Below are 23,441 nucleotides of genomic sequence, written 5' to 3' on the forward strand. Positions count from 1 at the left end.
CCACCGACAGTATATTTTTATTAGGTTATTTCATAATATATGGAGATGTTAATATAGGAAAATATTTTTAAGAATTATACATCTCAAGCAACTTCAATTATTGACAATAAATATTAGTGTTTACAACAATAATCCGCATGTGGTTACAGTAATAGCGTAAATCTCTTTATTGTTAAGTTTTTTGTTTAAAATAAACGGCATTAACCCATCGTGTTAACAATATATTAACAACTCACTAACGATAAGAGAATTTGTGTTATTCCTAAAATCTCAAACGATTGGGGGGTAGGGTCCATTAATTGGCATAAGAAACATGGTTATTAATATCTTACAAAACGATTTAATATGAGTCGGCAATGATACGTATCACAGAATATATCTTAAACATTTCGATATGTTGATATGTATCTTATGATATGGTATGTATTGGTTCGTATTCTTAAAAATATCGATACAAGTTGATACGATTTTATTAATTTGGGCCGAAGGCCCAAAAAATAGATCGGGTTAAATTCGGGTCACCTAACCTCGTTCACTTAAATAGATCGGGTAAATTTGGGCAGGTTTTAGTGAACCGAGTTGGGTGACTTAGATTTGACCTGAAAAAACTTTTGGATCTTTGGCCCAAATTAATAAAGTCGTACCGATTTGTATCGATATTTTTAAGGATACAAACGGATACGTATCATATCATAGGACACATATTAACGTATCGAAAGGTTTAGGATACACTCTTTGATATGTATCGCTGGCAACCCATATCTAATTGCATCATAAGATACGTATTGTGTATTATAGAATACTAACAACCATGATTAATAACAAATTAAGTGATATAGTGATTGATTGAAAGTAAAAGGAGAAGTAGAGATGAAATATAATTAATATTATATTAATATATATTACAGAAGGGTAAGTTTGAGAAATACAAACGAGAACATATTCTTATATATTATTAAAATTTCAACAAGCTTTTTTACAACAAATGAAGCATGCACTATAAAAATTTCAATTATCAAATGCAACAAAACTTTGAACAACTACAAAGCATGCACTCATTTCTACAGCCAGGGAGGAAGTGATTAATCAATTTTCCTCCCATTTTTGTTATATTGTACACTTAAACCACAATGTGTCATTAAAAGACGAACATGAGTAAGTAACTCTCCACCCTTCCTAAGGTGGTGACCATGAACTTTCCAGTCACACTCGTTTGCAGCATAAGTCAACATTTCCACCCACACTTCTGTTATCATTTTCCATTTTTTATTCCGATTCCAACCATCCTCAGATTCAAGCGATTGCAATTGTTTCGCAAGATTACATCCTTCCACCAGCACTGACATATCATCTGATTTCAGATTATCAATGTTATTCCGAAGCAAGAACTTGCAATCTTCTACTCTTTCAACTGATGTCGATCTCGTTTTCGATGATTCGATGAACCTCCTGACCATGACACAGGTTTCCCTAAACCTTAACTCACCATTTCCTTTAGGCATCATGGAAGGACACACCACTAGAATATATAACATGTAATCTGACAAGCATTTGCCAATTTTGCTATTTTGATAAAGATCGTTATTAGCAACTTCATGTTTATCGAAATCGTCATAATAACAAAGATCAGTCGCGATGTGCCAAAGGAGAAGGCTGTGATCAAAGTCTACCTCTTCGACGCACCAATAAAAATCAACAAGTTTATACCTTTCTTCAAGCACATAATCACCTCTTTGACCCAATATTTTCTTAAGTAAATGAGTGTCGCAAAAATGATCTTGTAGTTCATAATTACCAATTTTCTCCGAGAGCTCCTTGAAGATCATCTTTTGCAAATCAACATTCACATTTTCCCAACTTAAATACAGATGATTCTTCAACCGTTTGCCGATGAAGAATATATTCTGAACCCTCGTATGTTTGGCTGACATGTCTTTGATGCAACAACGTAAAAGATTGAATTGTCCCATGGCCATGGACCACCTCTTGCGATTGCCAAAACCTGGAATTTGCCACGCTTTCTTGTGCCTGGTTAAACGAATAACTGTTGCCCAATCAGACGAACAGAGTTCGATAACTGCTAAAGCCTCAATAACAACAGTCACAATTAGCAGTGAGAAAGTTACGAAAAAGTCACTCAAAGGAAACTCATTCTGCAACTTTTTGGCAGGTAATGACCAGGCAATTAACATATAAATGGAGGAAAAGAAGCTGAAGCAACGGAGAAAGATTCCCAATCGAGAATAAACAAGAATCGCCTTGGTGTAGAGCACATCATACATGATTCCAAGCTCAATCGCTACCAGATTGAAAGCATCTTCGGCTAACTTTAGGCAAATCTTGTAACTTACCAACAGTTCATTTTCATCAAGAATAAGGTCTGCAAATATATTTGCAAATCTCTTGAACAGAAAAAAAGCTTCAAAGATTTGACGTGATTCTTTTTTTGTTGCTTCACTCTCAATATCAAAGTTTTCCTCCTCAAGTTCTTTCTCCATATCTTGTTTGGTGATTTTAACAAGATCTGGAAATGGATCAGGATTTGAGAGCAAAGACTCTTTAAATCGCTCGGTGCTTGAAGACCAGAGAACAAAAACCCTCTCTCCATATTTAATAATTCCATAAATAGTTATTGGAATTAATATATGTTTGGGGAAAGCAATGTTACTCCAGGACACAATAACGAGATAAAATACTGCCCAAATATTAGCAATGAATGCAAAAAAGGTTCTCGACCACAACTCATTATCTTCTAAGGAGTAAGCTGAGATAGTGTCTGGGCCACCAAGGTGTAAGAGAAAAAAAGCTGACCACAATACCTTGAGTGAACTGTTTTCACTTAAATAATCCTTGAAGTAGCCACATTGCTCTTCTGAAAATGTATAAGAGGAACAGTCTGTATCGTATTCGTAATTGCCGAGGTTGCCTAGGGCAACAGTTGCCATCCAATTTGCTCCTAAATATGCCGACCAGACAAGGAGTTTTATCCAGCTTCTTATTATATATTTTCTTCGAAAACCAAATAAGGTGAGGATGATTTGTAAACAAAGGCCAATTATAATGAATGCGCGGACTTCCCATCTATACCAAGTTTTTTCTAACTCCTTTAGAGATGATGCTTTGTCACTTCCCATCTTAAGGATAAAATTATCTGCAACCAAAATTTAATTATAAGAAAAAAAAAAAGATTAATTTATTTACCATGTATATTTTATTAGTCATAAAAATTAATAAGAATAATGTTATCATATAAAATGTATACGGAAAATTTTAATCTGAAATTTGTTTCAGTGAAAATTTGAAAACTCAACAACTAATAACTCAATAACTGAGGAATGATATGCCGATAGAAGAATAATGCAACATAAGTTTTTTGGGAGAATTATAAAGTGTAGTACTACTGATTGATCTTTTTTTTTTTTTTTTTAGATTTTACAGGTGAAAATAAGGATAAAACTGATAAACATATACCTTGTGAGTGTTGGAGAAGATCGAGAAGAGATAAGCTAAAATCAGAGTATATATAATTTGTTATATTTTAGTAACTAATGAGGATGTCAATAATGAATTCCAAACAGAGACGGGCATAATAAATAATAAAATAAAGAAAATGAAAGTGATCACTACCAACAGTATGATCAGGCTCATAAAAAATCATTAACCAGATTTCATATTAAATTAACGCATTAGATTGTAACGAAGAAAATAACAAAACAAAAGATGAACTAGCATTAAAATGTATAAGTAGATAACCAAAGGTTAAGAGTAATGATATTAACATTAATATTGATCTTATATGGTGATTCGATCATTTTAAAAAATTCAAAAGAAACAGTGTACTGTTTAATATGATGCAATGCTTTACGCAAAACTTACTTCCAAAAATTAGCTTAAAAGATGAAGAACTCACACCGAATATATATATCATAACAATCCAACAACTTATTAATATTGGATGATATAATATGATGCACTACAATAAACAATTATGGAGGCCGTCCTAGAAAAAGAGATGATATGATATGATTTTACCAAATTCAAGAATATGAATTATCTAATTGACTAAAGACTATCGTAATTAAAGAAAAAAACCAAAAAATATAGATTCTTTTTTAATTTAAAGTAAATATTTCACGAATTTTTTATAGGTACCCTCTAATTCAAATGGGGCTTTCCGTAATTGCCCCATTTACGTAAGATTGCTTATAAATATACATAATATTTAGTTATTCTCTCTTACTAATGTCCTGGTTTTTTTATTTTTTATTTTTTTATTTGGACTTACGTTTCTCACTGTAAGAATATATACTAAAAAACAAAAGAGAAACAACTTAAGCTTAAACTGTGAAGAGGAGAGGTTTGAGCGAATTTTTGAAATCTGAGGGGAGTTTAGGGATATTATCTTAAATTTATGGGGTGTCAGTGGTTAAAACACAAACCTCAAGGGAGGTGAGGGATAATAACTTGAGCATGAGGATTGAAATAGATTTAAGAAGTGTGAAATAGAATGGATTCTCTTAATACTTTTGCATAGCTGATAGAATCATGTATAAAAGAAAAGTTGATTCCAATGTTTTGAAACCGAACCACCCCTTGACCTGGGTCCAACCGGTTGGACTGGTGACATTAGCATGTCCAACAGGTTTGAAATCCAGCAAACACACTCCTAGAAAATTCCATCAGTCCCTATAGGTTTAAAATCCAACAAACACACCCCTATGATATGGGCAGTAAATCGTGAAGCAGCCAGGTGTGGCAACGATGATTGATGGTCAATCAGAGTTCAAGATGATGGGGCTTTTAATGTGGAGAATGGAGATGAAGATGATGCTAAAGGTGGTGTCAGGGGGATGGTTGGCATCGGAAGCTACCGGAATCAGTGAGAAAGACAGTCAGTTTTTACGATGCAGACAAGTGGTGACGATGACGATTGGCGGCCCATAGGAATTTGAGATGATGGGGTTTTGATACGGAGATGAAGGTGATGTCAGATGAGATGGTTGGTGTCGAAAGCTGTCAAAATCAGGGAGGAAGTTGTCAGAATCAGGGATGTGGTGACCTGGTTTAGCTACCAAGCCAGTCAGACCAACGGTTCATTACTATTGCACCGGTCCAAGACTGGTCCAATGCGAGCCATAAGCTAAAAGCGAGTGTTTCCAGACTGGTAATATAAGGAGTGAAACTGATAATATTTATTTATGGATTTATCCACTTTTATAGAACTGTTTCCGAACTTTACCATTCTAATTTTGTAACTAGCATAATTTATTTATTTTCAATAGCTTCTAAAAATGGATCTGGTTGTTCTAAATTTATTGGAAATCTATCTCTCTTATATGATATATAAAACTTGTTTTTTCATAATTAAGATTTTTCTTCAAATTATATTTAGAGTACTAATCCCAAAATTACATTTATAAGCATAAAATTAACTAATGCATGCAAGTTCTTGAAAACAGTTATCCGGGAAACTTGAAATTACAAACCGGGGGAACAATTTTTCTAAATTTTATAATGGGAGCTTATCAAAAATCGAATTATTCACAGTAAAATTACAAGTTTACAACCACCCGAACAACATAATAAACACTTGAGATGTATAGAATTATTCATAGTAAAATTTATCTTTAATTCGTGGTATTATTATTTTTCTATCCAAAAGACCAAAATATCTTAGATTAAGAAGATAATCTTCTAATCCAAAAGAAAATTGAAATGATGATTGGTTTAATATTTTTATGATTCTTTTTAAAGAAATTAATTTTCTGAATTTTAATTTTTAAATTTATTGATATTGTTGAATATATCTTCTTAATTCGTGATTTTTTTGTTAAAGATATTTTCTAATACCGTTATAATTCATTCAAAAAATAAAAACAACTTTCAGCTCGGTCTAAAAAAATTCATGTCTACGCCCATGTCACCAGCATTACTGCAGTGTGGCCACCATGCAACCACATTGGTTTCCATGCATGGCCACATCACGACATGCTAGCGGCCTAAGGTGGCCACATTGTGGCCATCTTGACGGCCTTCCCATGGCTACATCCTTGCCCCCTATTTTCGATATTTATTAGACCGCCTTACAAGTTACAGTCAACTGAACAATACAATTGTTAGGCCTGAGTCCCTCCTATGTGAGGTGGCACATTCAAAGCCCAATAAGGCTTGTAGTTAAAAAAAAATGGCTGCAGTAGATGAAGTAAAGAAAAGAAAAAGAGAGTGAATTTTTTTCATCTATGCACAGTTTTCATCAAAGCTGTGATTTTGCTTTGTCAGTGGTTGGATCGAGCTCAAATTTGGAAGAGAGAATCACGACACAAGGACCTACAATCTGAATGGTGAAGATCAATTTTGAGTTCTGGAACTTGTGTTTTGTATCCGTAAACAATAAGTTCGGGTTTTGGTGAGATCTTTCCAACATCCCTTTTTGTTGATCATGTTTCCACTATGATGATGATGTTCTTATTGTGATTATATATCAAGATTGGGTTGTTATTGATGTTTGTGTTTGCTGGATGTATCTAATAAACTAAAAGAATTATTGTAAGACATTACTTGGTTGATAGTGGAGGTTTTTGAGTGGATTTCGATCCCATGGCTTTTCCCTTTGTATTGAAGGGTTTTTCACGTAAATTTCGGTTTCTTTGTATGATGCTGAGTTTTTACTTTGTTATTGTGATTATTCTCTAATTAATTTTACACAAAACTGGATCCTTAGTTCAGCACAACAGTGGTATCAGAGCCTAGTTGGTGGTTTTTTTTTTGTGTGTGTAGGGATGGATGTTAACACCAATAAAATGATCGATTTGGATGCGGTAAACTATCACACATGGAAAGGTAAAATGGAAGATCTTCTTTATTATAAGAACTATCACACTCCTATTTTAGGTGATTCAACTAGCTAGGCCTGAAAATATGAAGGATGATGAATGGACTTTGTTGAATAGGCAAGTATGTGGGTATATACAGACATGGGTGGATGAAAATGTTCGCAATCTCATTAGGAATGAAACAAATGCTTATGTGTTGTGGAATAAGCTAGGTGAGTTATATGCTGGAAAAATGGGTAGCAACAAATTGTACTTGATGAAAAAGTTTAGGAACTTGAAGTATAGAGATGGTACTCCTATTACTGACAACTTGAATGATATGAGGGTATTTTTGATCAATTGGCTACTATGAAAATCTCTTTTGAAGATAGGGTCCTAGCTTTATGGCTCCTAGGTTCCTTGCCAAATAGTTGGGAGACTTACAAAGTCTCAATTATAAATTCTGGTCCAAATGGAATAATATCCATTGCTTTATTAAAATCAATTTGATGACTAAAGCAACAAGGAGAAAGAATACAAACTCTTCATGAGGTGATTTAGAGGCTTTTGTAACAGAAAATCGGGGGAGGAGAAAATTTAAAGGCTCCGATCATTATGGGAAATCCTGAAGCAAGTCCAGAACAAAGAAGGATATTGAATGTTATTATTGTGGAAAGAAAGGTCACATGAAAAGGCAATGTTGGAAATGGATAAAGGAACAGGGAAAGAAGCAAGGGGATAATGAGCAAAAAATAGATGAAAGCAACACAGTGACAGCATCCTCAAAAGAATTTCTCATTATTCTTAAGGGTGACATGATTAATCTTGCTTGCCAGGACTCTAGTTGGGTTGTTGGCATTGGTGCCACCATACATGCTACCTCCAGAAAGGATATCTTCTCATCATACACATCAGGATCTTTAGGTACAATGAAGATGGGAAATAATGATATGTCTATGATTATTGGTAGAGGTGATGTATGCTTAGAGATGAGCAATGGTAGTAAGCTGATTTTGAAGATGTAAAACATGTTCCCGATATCAGGATAAATTTGATTTAAGTTGGAAAGCTTGATGATGAGGGTTATTGCAACATCTTTAGTGAAGGACGATAAAGGCTCACTAAAGGATCCTTGGTTGTGGCTCAAGGGAAGAAGACATCTACTCTTTGTATGATGCAAGCTAACGTGTCTAAAGAACTTGTTGATGCAGTTGACAACGATTCCTTGTAACAGATAGCATGATGGGTCCCACTCTACCAGACCACTTCACGCCACGCGTCCTTCACGGTAGGTATTGTCCTCCCCTTTTTTAAGGGATTTCTAACGCCTTCCACATCACTCGAACTCATGCCCAATAGGCTATAGGCAAATAGGAAGCATGGTGTGTACCATTGGGCTAAGATAGAGCATGGGTTTGAGTGGTGTGGGAGTCGTTAGAAATCCCTTAAAGGGAGGGGGGAATACAATACCTGCCGTGAAGGACACATGGCATGAAGCTGTCGGGTAGCAGTGGGGGCCCACCATGCTATCCGTTACATTCCTCTATAGAGTTATGGCATAATAGATTAGGTTACATGGGTAAAAAAGGTCTACAACACTTGGCCAAGTAAGGACTTCTACAGGGAGTGAAATCAGCAAACTTGAAGCATTGTGTTCATTGCTTGGTTGGGAAACAAAATAGAGTTGTTTTCAGACCAACCCCCCATGAGAAGGTTGAAGGTTCTTGACTTGATTCACTTAGATGTTTGTGGTCCTACGTCTACTAGAACACTTGGAGATTCAGTATATTTGGTGACTTTCATCGTTGAGCATTCTAGAAAAGTTGGACTTATAATGAAGTCCAAGGATCAGATGCTAGAACTCTTTAAGTAGTTTTAGGCAATTGTTGAGAAGGAAACCGAGAAGAAGTTGAAGTGCATTCGAACAGATAATGGTGGTGAATGTCGTGGGCCTTTTGAAAATTATTGCAAGGTGTGAGGAATTTGGTGCATCAATGGTCTCCTCCAAAGACTCGTGTAATTCCATTCAGCCAATCATCCTTTTGATGTACCACTCTGCATCCTGAAGTGATGGACTTGGGTCCACACTTCACATAGATACCTAAAATCTTTATTATTTTCTTTTAGCCACCACTAGTCTTAGACAGCTTATTGGATGAGAGCAGAGCAGACTAGTTATAGGAAGGCGCGAAGTGTAGTAACTTCCGGAATGAAAAACTAAATGGCTTGGCTGAAAAGATGAACAGAACACTAGTAGAGAGGGCAAAGTGTATGTTAGCACATGCGAAACTGCCTAAGAAATTTGAGGGTTAGGCATTAGCTACAACTATATATGTTATCAACTATTCACCTTGTATCCCTCTGCAGCTTGATGTGCCAAAGAGAGCTTGGAGTGGAAAAAATGTTGTCTACAATCACTTGAGAGTGTTTGGATGTTGGGCATTTGTGCACATTCCCAAGGATGAAAGATCAAAGCTTGATTCGAAGACTAGAGAATGTATTTTGTTGGGCTATGGGAATGATGAGTTTGGTATAGACTTTATGACCTGGCTAGATAGGAGTTGGTGAGAAGTAGAGATGTTGTCTTCTCTGAGGATCAAATTATTGAAGACATTGATAAAGTTGTTGAAAAGCATGAACTTTGCGATGATGGCCAATTTGACATAGAGCCAACTTACAATCAGGATGATTCTGATCAAGACAGAATTAAAGATGATCAGGACTACATAGGTAATGATAATGAGTACAGAGGTGTTGAAAGGCTTGATGAGAAACTTGAATCAGAACCACCATCATAAGTAGCAGAATCATTGCCAAATCCAGTTCAAAATCCTGTGAGAAGGTCTGAAAGACAAAAGGTACTTTCCAAGAAGTATTCTCCTTCTAAGTATGCATAATTGACAGATGAGAGAGAACCTGAATGCTTTTAGGAGGCCATCGAAGATGAGAAAAATGATGAATGGTTGAAAGCTATGCAAGAAGAGATGAAATCCTTGCATGAGAATCACACTTATGAGTTAGTAAGATTGCCTGAAGGTAGAAAAGTTCTACATAATAAGTGGATTTACAAGTTGAAGAATGATGAAAGCGGTTCAAAACTGAGGTACAAAGCAAAACTGGTTGTATTGGTTTTCTATTAGAAGCAAGGGATTGATTTTGAAGAAATATTTTCTCCAATTGTTAAGATGTCATCTATCAGAGTGGTGCTTGCCTTGGCAGCTAGTATGGATGTGGAAATTGAGCAAATCAATGTGAAAACAGCCTTTTTCATGTTGATCTTGAAGAAGAAATCTATATGGAGCAGCCAGAAGGGTTTGAAGTTGAAAGGAAGGAAAACTTGGTGTGTAAATTGAAGAAAAGCCTATATGAGCTCAACCAAGCACTTAGACAGTGGTACAAGAAGTTTGAGTCTTTTATGAGGGAGCATGGCTACAAAAAGACAACCTTTGATCATTGTGTTTTCATCAAATTCTTTGTTGATGGTGACTTCCTTAGACTGCTTCTATATGTTGATGATATGCTAATTATTGGCTATGATTTTGCTAAGATTGACGAGTTTAAAAATGAGCTAAGTGAATCTTTTGCTATGAAAGACTTGGGAACAACAAAGAAGATTCTTGGCATGGAAATTAATTGAGATAGAAAGGCTAAGAAGTTATGGCCATCACGAGAGAGATACATTGAGAAAGTGCTCCAAATATTCAACATGAAAACGGCTAAACGAGTTGGTATGCCTCTCGCTAATCACTTCAAGCTAAGCACAAAGCAATGTCCATCAATGGAAAAAGAGAAAGAAGAAATGAGGAGAATACCATATGCTTTAGCAGTGAGAAGCATGATGTATTCTATGGTTTGCACCAAGCCTGATATAGCTCATGTTGTTGGTGTTGTGAGCAGATTTCTAGCCAATCCAAGTAAAGATCACTGGAATATTGTAAAATGGAATCTCAGGTATCTTTGTGGAACCTCTAAGTTGTGTATATGTTTTGGAAATGAAAAACCCGTACTTGTTGGCTACACAGATGCAAACATGGCTGGGGATGTTGATAATAGAAAGTCTACATCAAGATATTTAGTAACATTCTCAGGGGGAGCTGTATCATGGCAATCTAGGCTTCAAAAATGTGTTTCCTTGTCCACAACTAAGGCTGAATTTATTGCAAATACTAAGGCTTGTAAAGAAGTATTGTGGATGAAGAGGTTCTTACAAGAACTTGGTGTCAAACAAGAGAGGTATGTATTGCTTTTTGATAGGCAAAGTGCAATTCACTTGAGCAAGAACTCTACATTTCATTCTCGTTCCAAACACATTGATGTGAAATAACATTGGATTCGTGATGCTTTAAAAAGCAAGTTGTTGGAACTTGAAAAGATTCATATTGATGAGAATGGCTCAGACATAATGACTAAGTCTTTGCCAAAGATAAAACATGATCCTTGTTGTGAGGTTGCAGGCATGGTGAACTCCTTCACATAGTCGGGAAGGGGAGTTTGTTGGGCCTGAGTCCCTCCTATGTGAGGTGGCCCATTCAAAGCCCAATAGGGCTTGTAGTTAAGATAAAAAAATAATAAAAAAGAGTGAAATTTTTTTTTCATCTCTGCATAGTTTTCCATCAAAGTTGTGATTTCGCTTCATCTGTGGTTGGATCAAGCTCAAATTTGGAAGAAAGACTCACGACGCAAGGACCTACAATTTGAATGTTGAAGATCAGATTTTGACTTCTGGAATTGGTGTTTTGTATCCATAAACAGTAACTTCGGATTTTGGTGAGATCTTTCCAACATCCCTTTTTGTTGGTCATGTTTCCACTATGATGATGATGTTCTTATTGTGATTATATTTTAAGATTTGGTTGTTCTTGATGTTTGTGTTTGTTAGATGTGTCTAGTAAACTAAAAGAATCATTATAAGATATTACTTGGTTGATAGTGGACATTTTTTAGTGGATTTTGATCTCGTGGTTTTTCCCTTTGTATTAAAGGATTTGCCACGTAAATTCTGATGTTTTTTGTATGATTGTTTGATGCTGAATTTTTACTTTATTAGAGTAATTATTCTCTAATTAATTTTACACAAAACTAGATCCTGAGTTTGGCACAACAACAATAAATACATCTTAATTAGAATTGAAATTTTTTGTCTTGAGAACCTTATCTAGAATCATTCAAAGTTTGATTCTAGATTAACTGTTGTGAAAGAAACGTTGATTCAAGATCAAACTAATTTTTAGATGAAAGGAGAGATGTTTTTATAAGAGAGGAGGGAGATTGTCACAGAGAAAAAGATTTTCATAATTAAGGTAGCGATTGTACATCATTTCTTATTATTTTCTTACCTGGAAAAATTAAGAAGCACTCGACGGATTGACGCAACCACCTTTGAGCTACATTACGGTATGATTAATTAGAATATAGTGAAAATCAATAATATATTATAAAAACAATAAAAAATAAAAAAAACATAAAACCATTGTAGAATATTTAAGTGGGTCTGTGTTAGTGTATGCTATTGAGTCAGTTTTTTATTAGAGTAGAAAATATTTAAGTGAGTTGATTAATTTAAGTGAGTTAAGTATATATAAGCTTAAGTCTCAAAATACATAAATATTAAGGCTTGATTAACTTTCATTCTCTCAAACTCTCTTGATATCTGTTACTTTAATTTCAATTAACAGAGAAGCAATAACTCAGAAAATTTAAAGTATATCTCGAGCATGAGAAATTTAAACAGATCTAGGAGCTGCATATAGTGGTTGGAATCATAATATGAGAAGTTGATTTAAGATATATATATAATTTAAGGCCTTAGATAAATTCTTTAATCGATTGATTTTTTTTTTTTAATAGTTGACATTAAGAAGAAGTATAAAAAACTGAAACCTTAAACAAATAGATGTAAAATTCTTAGATGGAATCATAATTAGATTAAAGCTGCAGGTTAAAAAGCCTAACTATAAATAAAAGATTACTTACAGAAAAGTTCAGAAAACACAAACTAGGTTTTCTTCTTTATATATTTTGATACAGAAAGGCTAAGCAGTTCGTCAGGGGAGGAAGATTTGGCTAGAAGAAGTTGAGTAAGAGTTCTGGTGTTTTACAAGTGAAAATTTGAGAGATTTTTGGAATGGGCTTCAATGATTGACAATTGATGACAAGAGACTTGAGGGTTTGGCTTTTAGTATTTGCATGCACGTGAAAAAAGAGCAGACAAAGAAAAGTGAGACAGAAAGAGGCCAGCGAAATAATTGAGTAAGCTTTACGAGTAGGACAGAGAAATAAAAGATAAAAAGTATCCAATGTATATCACAGTCCTGGATTTCTTGCCTCCCAATAATAGATGACCCCATCACTAGCTATTTTCCATTGTCCAACACAATAGTGTTTTTTAAAGGTTATTTCATCATATATCAAGAAGCTAATATAGGAAAATATCTAATTTCTAGGTTATTCAATAACATAAATGAGGGTTTAATTAGTATAAGAAAAATGTGGATCGTATTGTTGTATGGCTTATAGAAACAGGGTTCTCATGGGGGCTATTTTATAATTCGTGTTTTTAGTATAGAGGTATTGTTGTAATCTTGTAATTAATATATAAGTTGAGATAGAATGATTAAGATCTAAAAGGTGAGAGACTAAGATTATTGTATTTTGTTTATCTCTTTATTTAGCGAAATGAAATATTGACTTCTATAGTCATAGTCATTTTCGATAAATCACATAAAATTGTCTATGTATTATACTGTGGTGTTGTTTCCTTATTAGCTATAGTGTTTTTATTGTCATTTGTATCACTTTGGTATATTAAGTTCACTCTAAAAAGGTTTTGAGGGTGTTCTTTAGATGTATCCACAAAGTATTAGACAAAAAGTTCTAAATGAGCACAAGCGTACACTTACGGTAGTATCACAAATTTCCATTGTTAATAGTCTATAATCGTAGCTCAAACCGTCCATTCATACTAGACATATATGTAGAATACTTTTGACAAATTTCAAGAAAAATCTTATGAAACAACTTTACTTAATTAAAATTAAAAAAGCTTCCGTATAAATTTAAAATGCTTTCATATTCTAGATTTTTTTCCTAGATGTCAGAAAAACATTTCCAATAAATTTTGAACATCAGATAAGAATCAAAACTAATTAGGTCAGGCAAGAGTACTGATCGATCACGTGATTTTCGTTTTGCTTTTTCTTGTGGAGGTAGCAAAGGGAGAATATGTGGAGCCACTAGAGAATCAATCGTATCATTATTGTCTAAGGTCTCATTCATATTTGTGAGAATACAAACTGAACGATGATATCTATAATTTTCTAAAATTTATAATGTTAAGAGTGTCATACAATGTAAGAATTATTATGACAAATGTTTATCCAGATGGACATGAATAAATTTTGTGTCCTAATAACCCTAAAATAAGGATCTCTATATGGATGGAAAGTGAAGACAACTCTCTATTATCGTGATCTCACCTACAACATCTTGTAAGAATATATTTGTGTAAACATTTTGTATGTGTAATTTTATTCTTATTGTTGTAGTATTGGCCTTGCAAGTTGGACATTTGGAGTCGGGTCACCACCGCAATTCCCATCATCGATGTTAAGTTGTCATTCCATTGCAAGTGGGCTTTAGAGCCAAGTCACCACCACAATTTTGATCATAGTGTTATCATTCTACCAAAAAACTTAAACTAGTAGGTGTTGGCCATTTACCCCTTCAAGAGTCAATAAACCCCTTCAAGAGTCAACATTTACAAAATGGATTAGTTCTAGGGAACCTACTCTAACACAGTCTACCCTTTCATATATGCTGGCTACTCTAACCTCAATGGACTCAGGTATCTTGTAGAGATACTTGAGCTTCAGCACCTCCTCCAGAACAAATTTTGATGGCAGGTTGTCAACAAGCATGCCACCTCTAGGACAGCTCTACTTGTCCCCATAGCAACACTAATAGATGGAACCTTACTCCTGCTGGCTCGTTTTACCTGAGGACCACTCTCAGTCTAAAAATCATCAACTAAATATCCACTATTGAAGCCATCATTGCTCGGCTTTGCCCCTTGATCCGTCAGCATTTGCCTTTCATGGAAAGCCACACTCACTCCCTCAGTTGGAGTTGACTCATCACCTTCAGGGTGCATTATGATGGTAGGTGCATTCTCGTATTCGTCACCCCCAGACATCATAACTCAACTCAACCTCCAGATACGATTAAAAAGGATACTGCTCGGCTCTACCTCCAAGCCCACTCTAGTTACAGCAAATGACCAACTTCCCACAAAGTTTGGCACCACTGTGTTAACAAACTCAAACCTTTAGCTTCTTGTCTTCCGCTCAGATCAGTTGACACAACACGGACTAAACCTCTCAAAGAAAAGATTGCCCTTCTCCCGCTCCCTCTAGATCAAAACCGTAAGCCACCCAAGACCCTTGAAATACCGCTTTTCCCAAAAAAAAAAAAAAAAAAAAAAAAATTTAAAAATCTCCCTTTGTTCTCAAAATATCGCCAAATCAAAGCCTAAACTACTCGAAATTCAAGGAAAACTTGAAGGAAACACAAAAAACAAACAAAAGCTAAAGAAAAAACGAAGGAGTTATCGTGATTCTCGTTGAAAATAGTCGAACAAAGTAAAATCTTCCATTGCCAAAGCTTCTTCGTTTCTTTTCTATCTTTGGAGAAGGTAAAATGGCAAACATCGAAGAGCCATTTACATTTAAAAAGGTCCGACATTTCGACCAATACATGGCTAGCAATTAGGGGGTCTCTAGAAAATGAAACTCTTCATTTTCCTGCCCAAAAGGCATCTCTAAATCCTGGCCATACATGTGGCAGCATCCATGCAACTTAGGATCATAAGCACAACACTTACATGCTCGCCAAAAGCCTTGGCACATGACACGCTCAGAAGGATCTCATCCCAATTTAGGTTCGTGCTTGGCACGGCTCTCCTACAAAGCCCTAAAGAATTCTCCTCACGGTTTTTCAATTCGACTTAGCAATAACCATACAACCTAAAATGGGGTCAATCCTCAACAACTATGAGGAACGGAGCAGGTTTCCAATTGTATTAGAACTCCATCTTGCTCGACCAAAATGCCTAAAGAGAACACCATGCTTTGCAATTCTCTCAACTCGGCTACGACTAGAGTTGACCTCAATGTTACCATATTCTCCCAGTGGATATGGATACAACACTAACGCACCTGGCTCTAAGTCATCCGAATGAATGGAACCCATCGGTCTCACCATTGTTTACTCCATGAAAGTTGCCTTGTGATCTCTTTATGCTATTGCTAGCTTGGCATATGTGTCTCAATTCAAGGCTATTGCAAAGCTCCATCACTACTATGCTCGGCTTTATCTTTATTTGGCCACATGAGCTAAGCTGAGCGGCTTATGCCTCTGTGGCAATAACAAGTAGTTCGAGTCAAACCCTTCTCGAAACGACAATGACTCGTGCATATTACACCTATGATTAATTGAATCTACTCTCTAAGTTAAATATCCTTTAACTTGTATTTTTTTTATGTGCAAAAATTGTATTGGGCTTGACTTGACCCAATAACAAAATAAAATTGTTACGGCTTAAGGCCTTGTTTAAATCTACCTTGTGAACTGACCACTCTATGAGTTGGGCTATCCTACAAGTTAAGTTATATTGGGTCATGGCCCATCAACCCATAGCAATCTATAATTGGAATCAGAATCCTATTCTATTTCCACTTCTGTCAAGATCTCGAATATTATTCAAAGTGTTAAACCTAATCTGATAAAGGCAAGAGATCATATTTCCTTTCTAATTGAAACTCCTCTACAAAGTAGGACTCAGAGTTCTACTGAGATTCCAACCTCTTGGGTTCACTATATAAACAGGGCAAACCCTCTCAATATCCGTGCAGAAATCACCCGCAACACCTAGGTTTCAAAGTTTTTGCTCCCAAGAACCTCTGCATTATTCCGGTAATCCTTCCCGTCCTCAGCCCTCACTAAATACCCCTAGCCTCATTAACTTGAGCGTCAGATCTATGGTAGAAACCACACCGATGCTTATCTAGCCTTCATATTCTCTTCTCTTCTCCGTGCAGGTCCACCAGGTTGTTAGTGGTTGTATTCTCATAAGATCAGTCCCTTTGGAATTAATAATAGATTTTACTATCTATAATCCCTCATTTACTTCGATGTCCCTTTGGAATTAATAATAGATTTTACTATCTATAATCCCTCATTTACTTCGATGTCGCGCTGCCCTGAATACGTAATACTAATGCAAGCTTGTGTCAATGGCCAAAATTCTTTAAAAGTTGTTGCTTTTGACTAATAATAATTTGCTAAGACCAGTCCAAATGAACTTTCATGGAAAATATCTCTGAACTCCGATGTATTACCCGTGTTAGAAAAATCAATTCCAGGTGTTCAGTCAAACTGGTCGGTTTGTTGAAGTCAAAAAAGGAAAAAAAATTCCAGGAATCTGCCAAAATGGTCGGCTCCAAGCAGCCTATAAAGTCAAAAGCTACCTCCCTATCCAGATATAAAATAATCTTCTTTTTATCTTCTTCTTCCTCGTGTTCTTCTTTACCAAAAATCAGCCATGGAAACAATTACCAAATAGCAGCCATGGAAACAACCAGTCCTGACTGGACCAGTCTTCCTGACCACCTTCTCATCTCAATTGCAAAACTCCTCCGCACACGAATCGACCTCCTCCGTTTTTGCGCCGTTTGTTGCTCGTTTCGGTGCACACTTCCTCCTCCTCCAAAAGTCCTGTTTCCCTTCTCAATTTTAACCGTCCCTGACTTCCTCAGGGGCCCGAATCCTCACGATAATGACCTCTTTTTCCCCTCTGAGTCCACCATTTACACCATCGAGCCCTTAACAACGAAACCTCTCAAACACGGTTGATCAAAGTCGAAGAGTCAAAACCAGGTAGAGTCCAGATCAAGGATCCGCTCTCCGGAATTCGTTTTAATAACTTGTCCAAGAAGTTACCCAAGTCTTTGAACTTGTTGGATTATCGAGTTAAGGAAATAACTAAATCAAATAGACTTATATCTGCTGGTTTCCTTGTAGCCAAGTACCCATACAAGGTATATCCAAAGAATTTTTCTGTGTCTGCAAAAATGATTTTTCACTTCTCATCTTGATGAGACTGATGATGAGTTCGCTGTTCTGGCGAAATTCGGGCGAAGAAACCGAAGCGTGTGGAGAAACTTCGACAAAAAATGGACTCATATAGAAATGTACCTCGAGTCATTGGAGTATATTTTGGATATTATTTATCATAATCACAAATTCTATGTTTTGATCTCTAGAAGTGTGGATTCAAAATCCTTGACTGTTAATGAAGTCCCAAGCTCGCCAGAGGACTCGAATTCACAGTTGATAATCTTGCTATGCTTGGTTGAGTCACTCAAGGATTTGCTTTTGATTGGGAAGTACAGAGAATCCGGGAAAAATCATGATCATTTTAAGGTTTTCAAGCTTGACCAAGAAACATGTCAGTGGGCTTCGGTGGTGGATGAATTAGAGTTGGAGGATAGAATGGTGATTATCGTAACCCAAAATATAGTTACCCTGGAGAAGGCGTCAGGATTTTTTGAATTGAAAGATAGTCTCGTTAGAAAACTCTCAAATTTTCCATGAAATTCTAACCTTTTCTGGCCTCCACCAATGTGGCTGAAGCAGGATCCCTGTTCCAGCTCATCATCAGCCGGTTTTAGCCCAATTAATGTAAATATTTCTTTGTTGTGATCATTTAAATTTCAATTGAATCAAATAATGAAACAAGCAAGCAAATTTGTGTATCTTGGCTGTTGTTACAGAGAGTTTTGGCCGTCATGCACCGCCGTGATGTCCAAAGCCGCTTCATTATTTATAGACAACATATTTTTTTTCTCCTCTTTTTTCTTGTTTGTCCTGTTATTCTTTGCCAATTATTGCCAGCCGGCGATGGACACGGTCACGTTCACACCCGATTGGAAAAGTCTTCCTCAGCACATACTTGCCTCCATTGCACCCGATTCGACATTCTTCATTTTCGTGCTGTTTGCCGTTTTTTTTCGATCTCCAATTCCTCCTCCTCCGGAACTCATATTTCCACCCTCTGTTTTCACCACCTCTGACTTCTTCCGAGGCCCAAATCTTAGCCATGATGACCAGTTTTTCCTCGTCGAGTCCACTGTTTACGCCATGGAGCCCATCGAGAAGAAAACCTGCCAGACATGGTTGATCAGAGTTGAAGAATCAGAGTCAGAATCAGGTAAAGTCCAGATCAACGATCCCATCTCTGGATATCGCTTTAAATACTTGTCAAATTTAACAGTCCTTGAACTTGCTGGAAATAACTAAATCATACATACTTATACCAGCTGCCACCATTAAAGGTGATGGAAAATACCCTTATGGCTATGGCATAAACACATGGCAACCTCCTCCTTCTGCAAAATTGATTTTCTCTAAGAATCTTGATGAGACTAATGAAGGATACGCTGCTATGACAAGATATGACAGAGGAAGAAAACTAAGTTTGTGGAGAAATGTCGGCAAGAAATGGACTGATATAGACATGGATCTTACATATCCTGAGTTTTTTACAGATATTATTTATCCAAACAAGAAGTTCTACGCTTTGATCACCACGGGAAATATAATAACTGTGGATTCTGAATCTTTAACCATTACTGACATTGCAGAAAGGCCACAAGAGGATCTGGATGGTTCACTGCTATACTTTTATTAGAGTCATTTGACATTCTGTTTTAGATTGCTGCGTGCGAGGATGACAAAAATCACAAGTTTGATTTCAAGGCTTCCAAGCTTGATGAAGAGAAATGCAAATGGGTTATGGTGGAGGATGGATTTGAGTTTCAGGTTAGAGTGCTGTTTGTGGATGAAGCCTGAAGGGAGTTCATATTCCGTTTCCGCGAAAGAGTTCTCAGGATGTTTGAGGAATTGCATTTACTTTATAGATGACCAATTTAACGATATCTTTCATCACCCTGGAGATGATACTTGGATCTTTGAGTTCGAAGATGGTATAAGGTTAGGAAACTCTCAGATTCTCCGGGCTATTCTTGATTTTTTTGGCCTCCCCACTTTGGTTGAATTAATCTTAATCATACATTTATTCGTATAACTTCGTGACTGTTCGGATGCATATGTATCGGACCAAAGTGGTTGTCAGTGATTAATTGGTATGTTTGTTAAAGAAAAAAAAAGAATTATATTGCAGGAATTTGCCAAATTGGTCGGCTTTGCGCCAGCCAGTGAAATCAAAAGCTACCTCCATTTCCAAATATAAAATCATCTTCTTTTCTCTTCTTCTTCCTCATCTTCTTTACCAAATAGCAGCCTTGAAAACAACCACTCCCGTTGAAATTTGCAAGCTGAGTTCTGCATTTAAATTAGGGGGCAGAGTAGTCTAGGGGTGCAGTCGAGCCAGCCGCTACGAGCTCGGCTCAGTGAGAAAAAGTGAAAGCTCGAGGTCGAGCTCCAGCTTGTGAGCTCTCGGCTCGATAATTAAGTTACATGGCTCGAGCTCGATTCGTCAAGTTCCGAGCCGAGCTCGAGCTCGAGCCAAGCTCATTTGCAGCTTTTTCCCAGCAAAACACAGCACAGCTTCATGTTCTTAATCTTCTTCTTTCATTTGCCCAAATCTACCTCTTCTCATCAACGTGAATTACCACTCCAATTTACACCTTCTTCCACAACTCTTTTTCATTCTCACTTTCAAACCCATCATAATATTCTTAAACTAGCATAACAATATATAATTAATTAATGCATATCTCAATAAAGCTCAGTAGATTATATACTTTGATGCTTTGTAGTGCTAATATATATACAATGTTTGTATATGCTGGAAAGCATGCTACATATATACAATGTTTTCATATTTTCTTTATGCTCAATAATTGTCTTTCAGATACATAAACCACACTGTTTTAACATTCAAACATGGAAAAATGAAACCTTCATCACAAAATCACCATTAAAAGTAAAAAATAAGCTAAACCAAACATTAAGCATATGGAATTCAGTCCATGGGAAACAAAAAGCATCCTATTTTCTTCTGCCAAATCATATCAACAAGAAGACCAGCAGCTTCTTTTCTTTTGCATCCACCTGACCCATGAAGCTTTTCTTCTCTTGCATCAACTCAAAGGTTACAGGAAAGGTTACAAGAAATCTTCAAGCGCAGGAAAACTTGCTCAACATATGGAAATCTTGCTGTCAAAAAAGGACTAATTTAGCTGATGCAATCCATATTAAATGCAAAAAATCCACTCAAAGGTTACAGGAAAGCTTCAAGCGCAGGAAAGCTTGCTCAACATATTAATTGCCTCTTGGTTATAGAGCATTTAAACAAAGAAATGGTGAAGTTGCTCCACCCAATTTCCCCAGTTCTTCTACAAGACAGTGAAAAGTTTACAAAAATATGGAGCACCAATCCACTAAATGAGACACCTTTCAATCACAACAAAACCAAACCCAAAAATCATTTAACTAAACTACAAATTTTCCTTACTAAAGATGACTGTAATATCTGCCTACACTGCAAATTCAAAGCCAAGCAAGGACATGAACCTTTTCCCATTAAATTTCAGCATCTTCCTCTCCAGCATCACCATAAATTTTTTTATTCCATTCATTCAACTTCAGAGACATCAAATTAATTCTTGTTCTTTCATTCAACTTTAGAGACACTAAATGGAAAAGTAGAGTATATATGTGTTACTTTTACTATCACTAACCTGTCAAGATTCCACCAAGACTTCATAGGATTGGAAGCCAAAACTCCTCATTTATCTTCTCTTTCTAAACAACAAAAAGGAAAACATATTGTTTTAGTTTAAATAATGTTAATAAATGACCAAACTAATACATAATTTTAATAAAATGGATCATACTTACTTTGTAACTTTTCTTGACTCTATAGAGATTGCGACACCAATCACCACCACATAGTAGCATTTGCACGGTATCGAGAGACAACGATGATCGATAAGTGTCAATAACTCGACTCCCCGCACTGAAAGTTGCCTCTGAAGCGACCGTGGTGATTGGAATGGCAAGTATTTCTCGAGCCATCTTAGATAGAATGTGATAGTTCATTTGATTTACCTTCCACCACAGTAATGCATCAAATGAGGTATCATCCTCGTCCCATAACAAACATTTCTCCTCTAGATAACGATCTAACTCAGATTTCTCATGTTGCACCATTTCAGTTGTCCTAACAAACTGGCAGAACCATGAACTAGTACGTTTAGGGCATTGTATATTGTCCAGCTGAACTTGACTGATTTCTACAGGTGGTTCACTGTTGGCAGGTTGAGTTTCCGCTGCATATTGCTCATAAATCTCATACAAGGCAGCTTGCACTTCATCAATTTTGTCTTATGCTTCTTCAGCAGGATACATTTGTGGGTAGGCAAATTGCAGCATCCTCATTTTCATCCTTGGATCCAATACAGCTACAATTGCCATAACGAAATTGCATTCTCCCCAATACTTGTCAAACTTTTCTTTCATCTTTCCTACCATTGCCCGAATAAAATCATCATCATCAGAACATTTTTCATCTAGCAACTCTTTTATGTCAACAATTTCTTTCAAAAATAAGTTAGAAGTGGGGTACTCACTCCCTGATATGACATTAGTTGCCGAGTTGAAGGCTTCCAAAATCTCCCACACTTTCTTAAGTTTTTCCCAATCTTCATCTATTGGGGCAAAAGTAAAGTTATTATCCAATTGAGCTAACATCGGAAACACATCTCTGTACTGAATTGCAAGTGTCAACAGTTGATAAGTAGAATTCCACCTCGTTTTGCAATCAAGTATGAGTTTCCTTCTGGGCAATTGCAACATCTGAACAATCTCTATAAACATAATTGCTCTGGTCTCTGATTGCTTGACATACAAAATACAGTCACTTACTTCTTGAATGATGGGCTTAATTTGGGAAAGCCCATCCTGAACCATGAGATTCAATATGTGTGCCGCGTACCGCACATGAAACAACCTCCCACCACACATTAGCTTCTTGTTTCTTCCTAAATTCTCCCTCAAAATCTTGATTACCACGTCATTACTTGAAGCATTGTCAACCGAGATACCGAACACTTTGTTCTCAATTCCCCATTCCATTAAACACTTATGAATAGTAGCAGCAATCTCAACACCAGGTCGAGGAGCCGGTATATGAACGAAATTGAGCACACGCTTCTGCAACTTCCAATCATTATCAATAAAATGTTCGGTGACAACCATGTACTCAAGCTTCTGATTAGAAGAATTCCATAGATCAGTTGTCAAACTAATCTTGTTAATACTCTTAAACAAATTAACTAACTTCTTCTTTTTTACCTCATAAACGGTCACACAATGTTGTTTCAAAGCAGTACGTGTTATCTTCTCCCATTGTGGCATACCACATTTTTGCATTACGTTAAAACCTTCCTCCTCCACAATTGTAAATGGATGCTCGTGCATGAGCACCCAGTTTGCAGCGAGTTCCCGCATCAAATTCATATCAAACTTGGCATCTGAAAATGCAAGTGTAGATCGCATTGAGATATCATCTGTTGAACTGGATGGCCGAAAAAACAACTGTGTTTGCAT

At 36.3% G+C, this 23,441-nt stretch overlaps 3 protein-coding genes across 4 annotated transcripts; 1 reads left to right on the forward strand and 2 right to left on the reverse strand.

Moving 5' to 3' along the window:
- Positions 1-995: 995 nt before the first annotated feature.
- LOC116128404 lies at positions 996-12,943 on the reverse strand. Of its 2 annotated transcripts, none has more exons than XM_031414118.1 (3): positions 12,809-12,943; positions 12,149-12,199; positions 996-3,151 (listed from the first exon to the last, which is right to left on the reverse strand). In XM_031414118.1, the coding sequence occupies exon 3, from the start codon at positions 3,132-3,134 to the stop codon at positions 1,083-1,085; it is 2,052 nt and encodes a 683-aa protein (XP_031269978.1). In that variant the 5' UTR covers positions 3,135-3,151; positions 12,149-12,199; positions 12,809-12,943; the 3' UTR covers positions 996-1,082. The 2 variants fall into 2 exon arrangements, with proteins under 2 accessions (XP_031269978.1, XP_031269977.1); XM_031414117.1 differs by having other exon boundaries at positions 12,149-12,196; positions 12,786-12,943.
- A 4,415-nt stretch (positions 12,944-17,358) lies between these two features.
- LOC116128348 lies at positions 17,359-20,098 on the forward strand. Its single transcript, XM_031414062.1, has 2 exons — positions 17,359-19,077; positions 19,187-20,098. Exons 1-2 carry the CDS (start codon positions 18,597-18,599, stop codon positions 19,555-19,557), a joined length of 852 nt encoding a protein of 283 aa, XP_031269922.1. The 5' UTR covers positions 17,359-18,596; the 3' UTR covers positions 19,558-20,098.
- A 2,119-nt stretch (positions 20,099-22,217) lies between these two features.
- Positions 22,218-23,441, reverse strand: LOC116128370 (zinc finger BED domain-containing protein RICESLEEPER 2-like). Its single transcript, XM_031414079.1, has one exon. The coding sequence runs from the start codon at positions 23,439-23,441 to the stop codon at positions 22,218-22,220; it is 1,224 nt and encodes a 407-aa protein (XP_031269939.1).

This window comes from Pistacia vera, unplaced genomic scaffold (assembly GCF_008641045.1).
Source record: "Pistacia vera cultivar Batoury unplaced genomic scaffold, PisVer_v2 Contig2, whole genome shotgun sequence".
In the NCBI taxonomy this organism is placed as follows: Eukaryota; Viridiplantae; Streptophyta; class Magnoliopsida; order Sapindales; family Anacardiaceae; genus Pistacia; species Pistacia vera.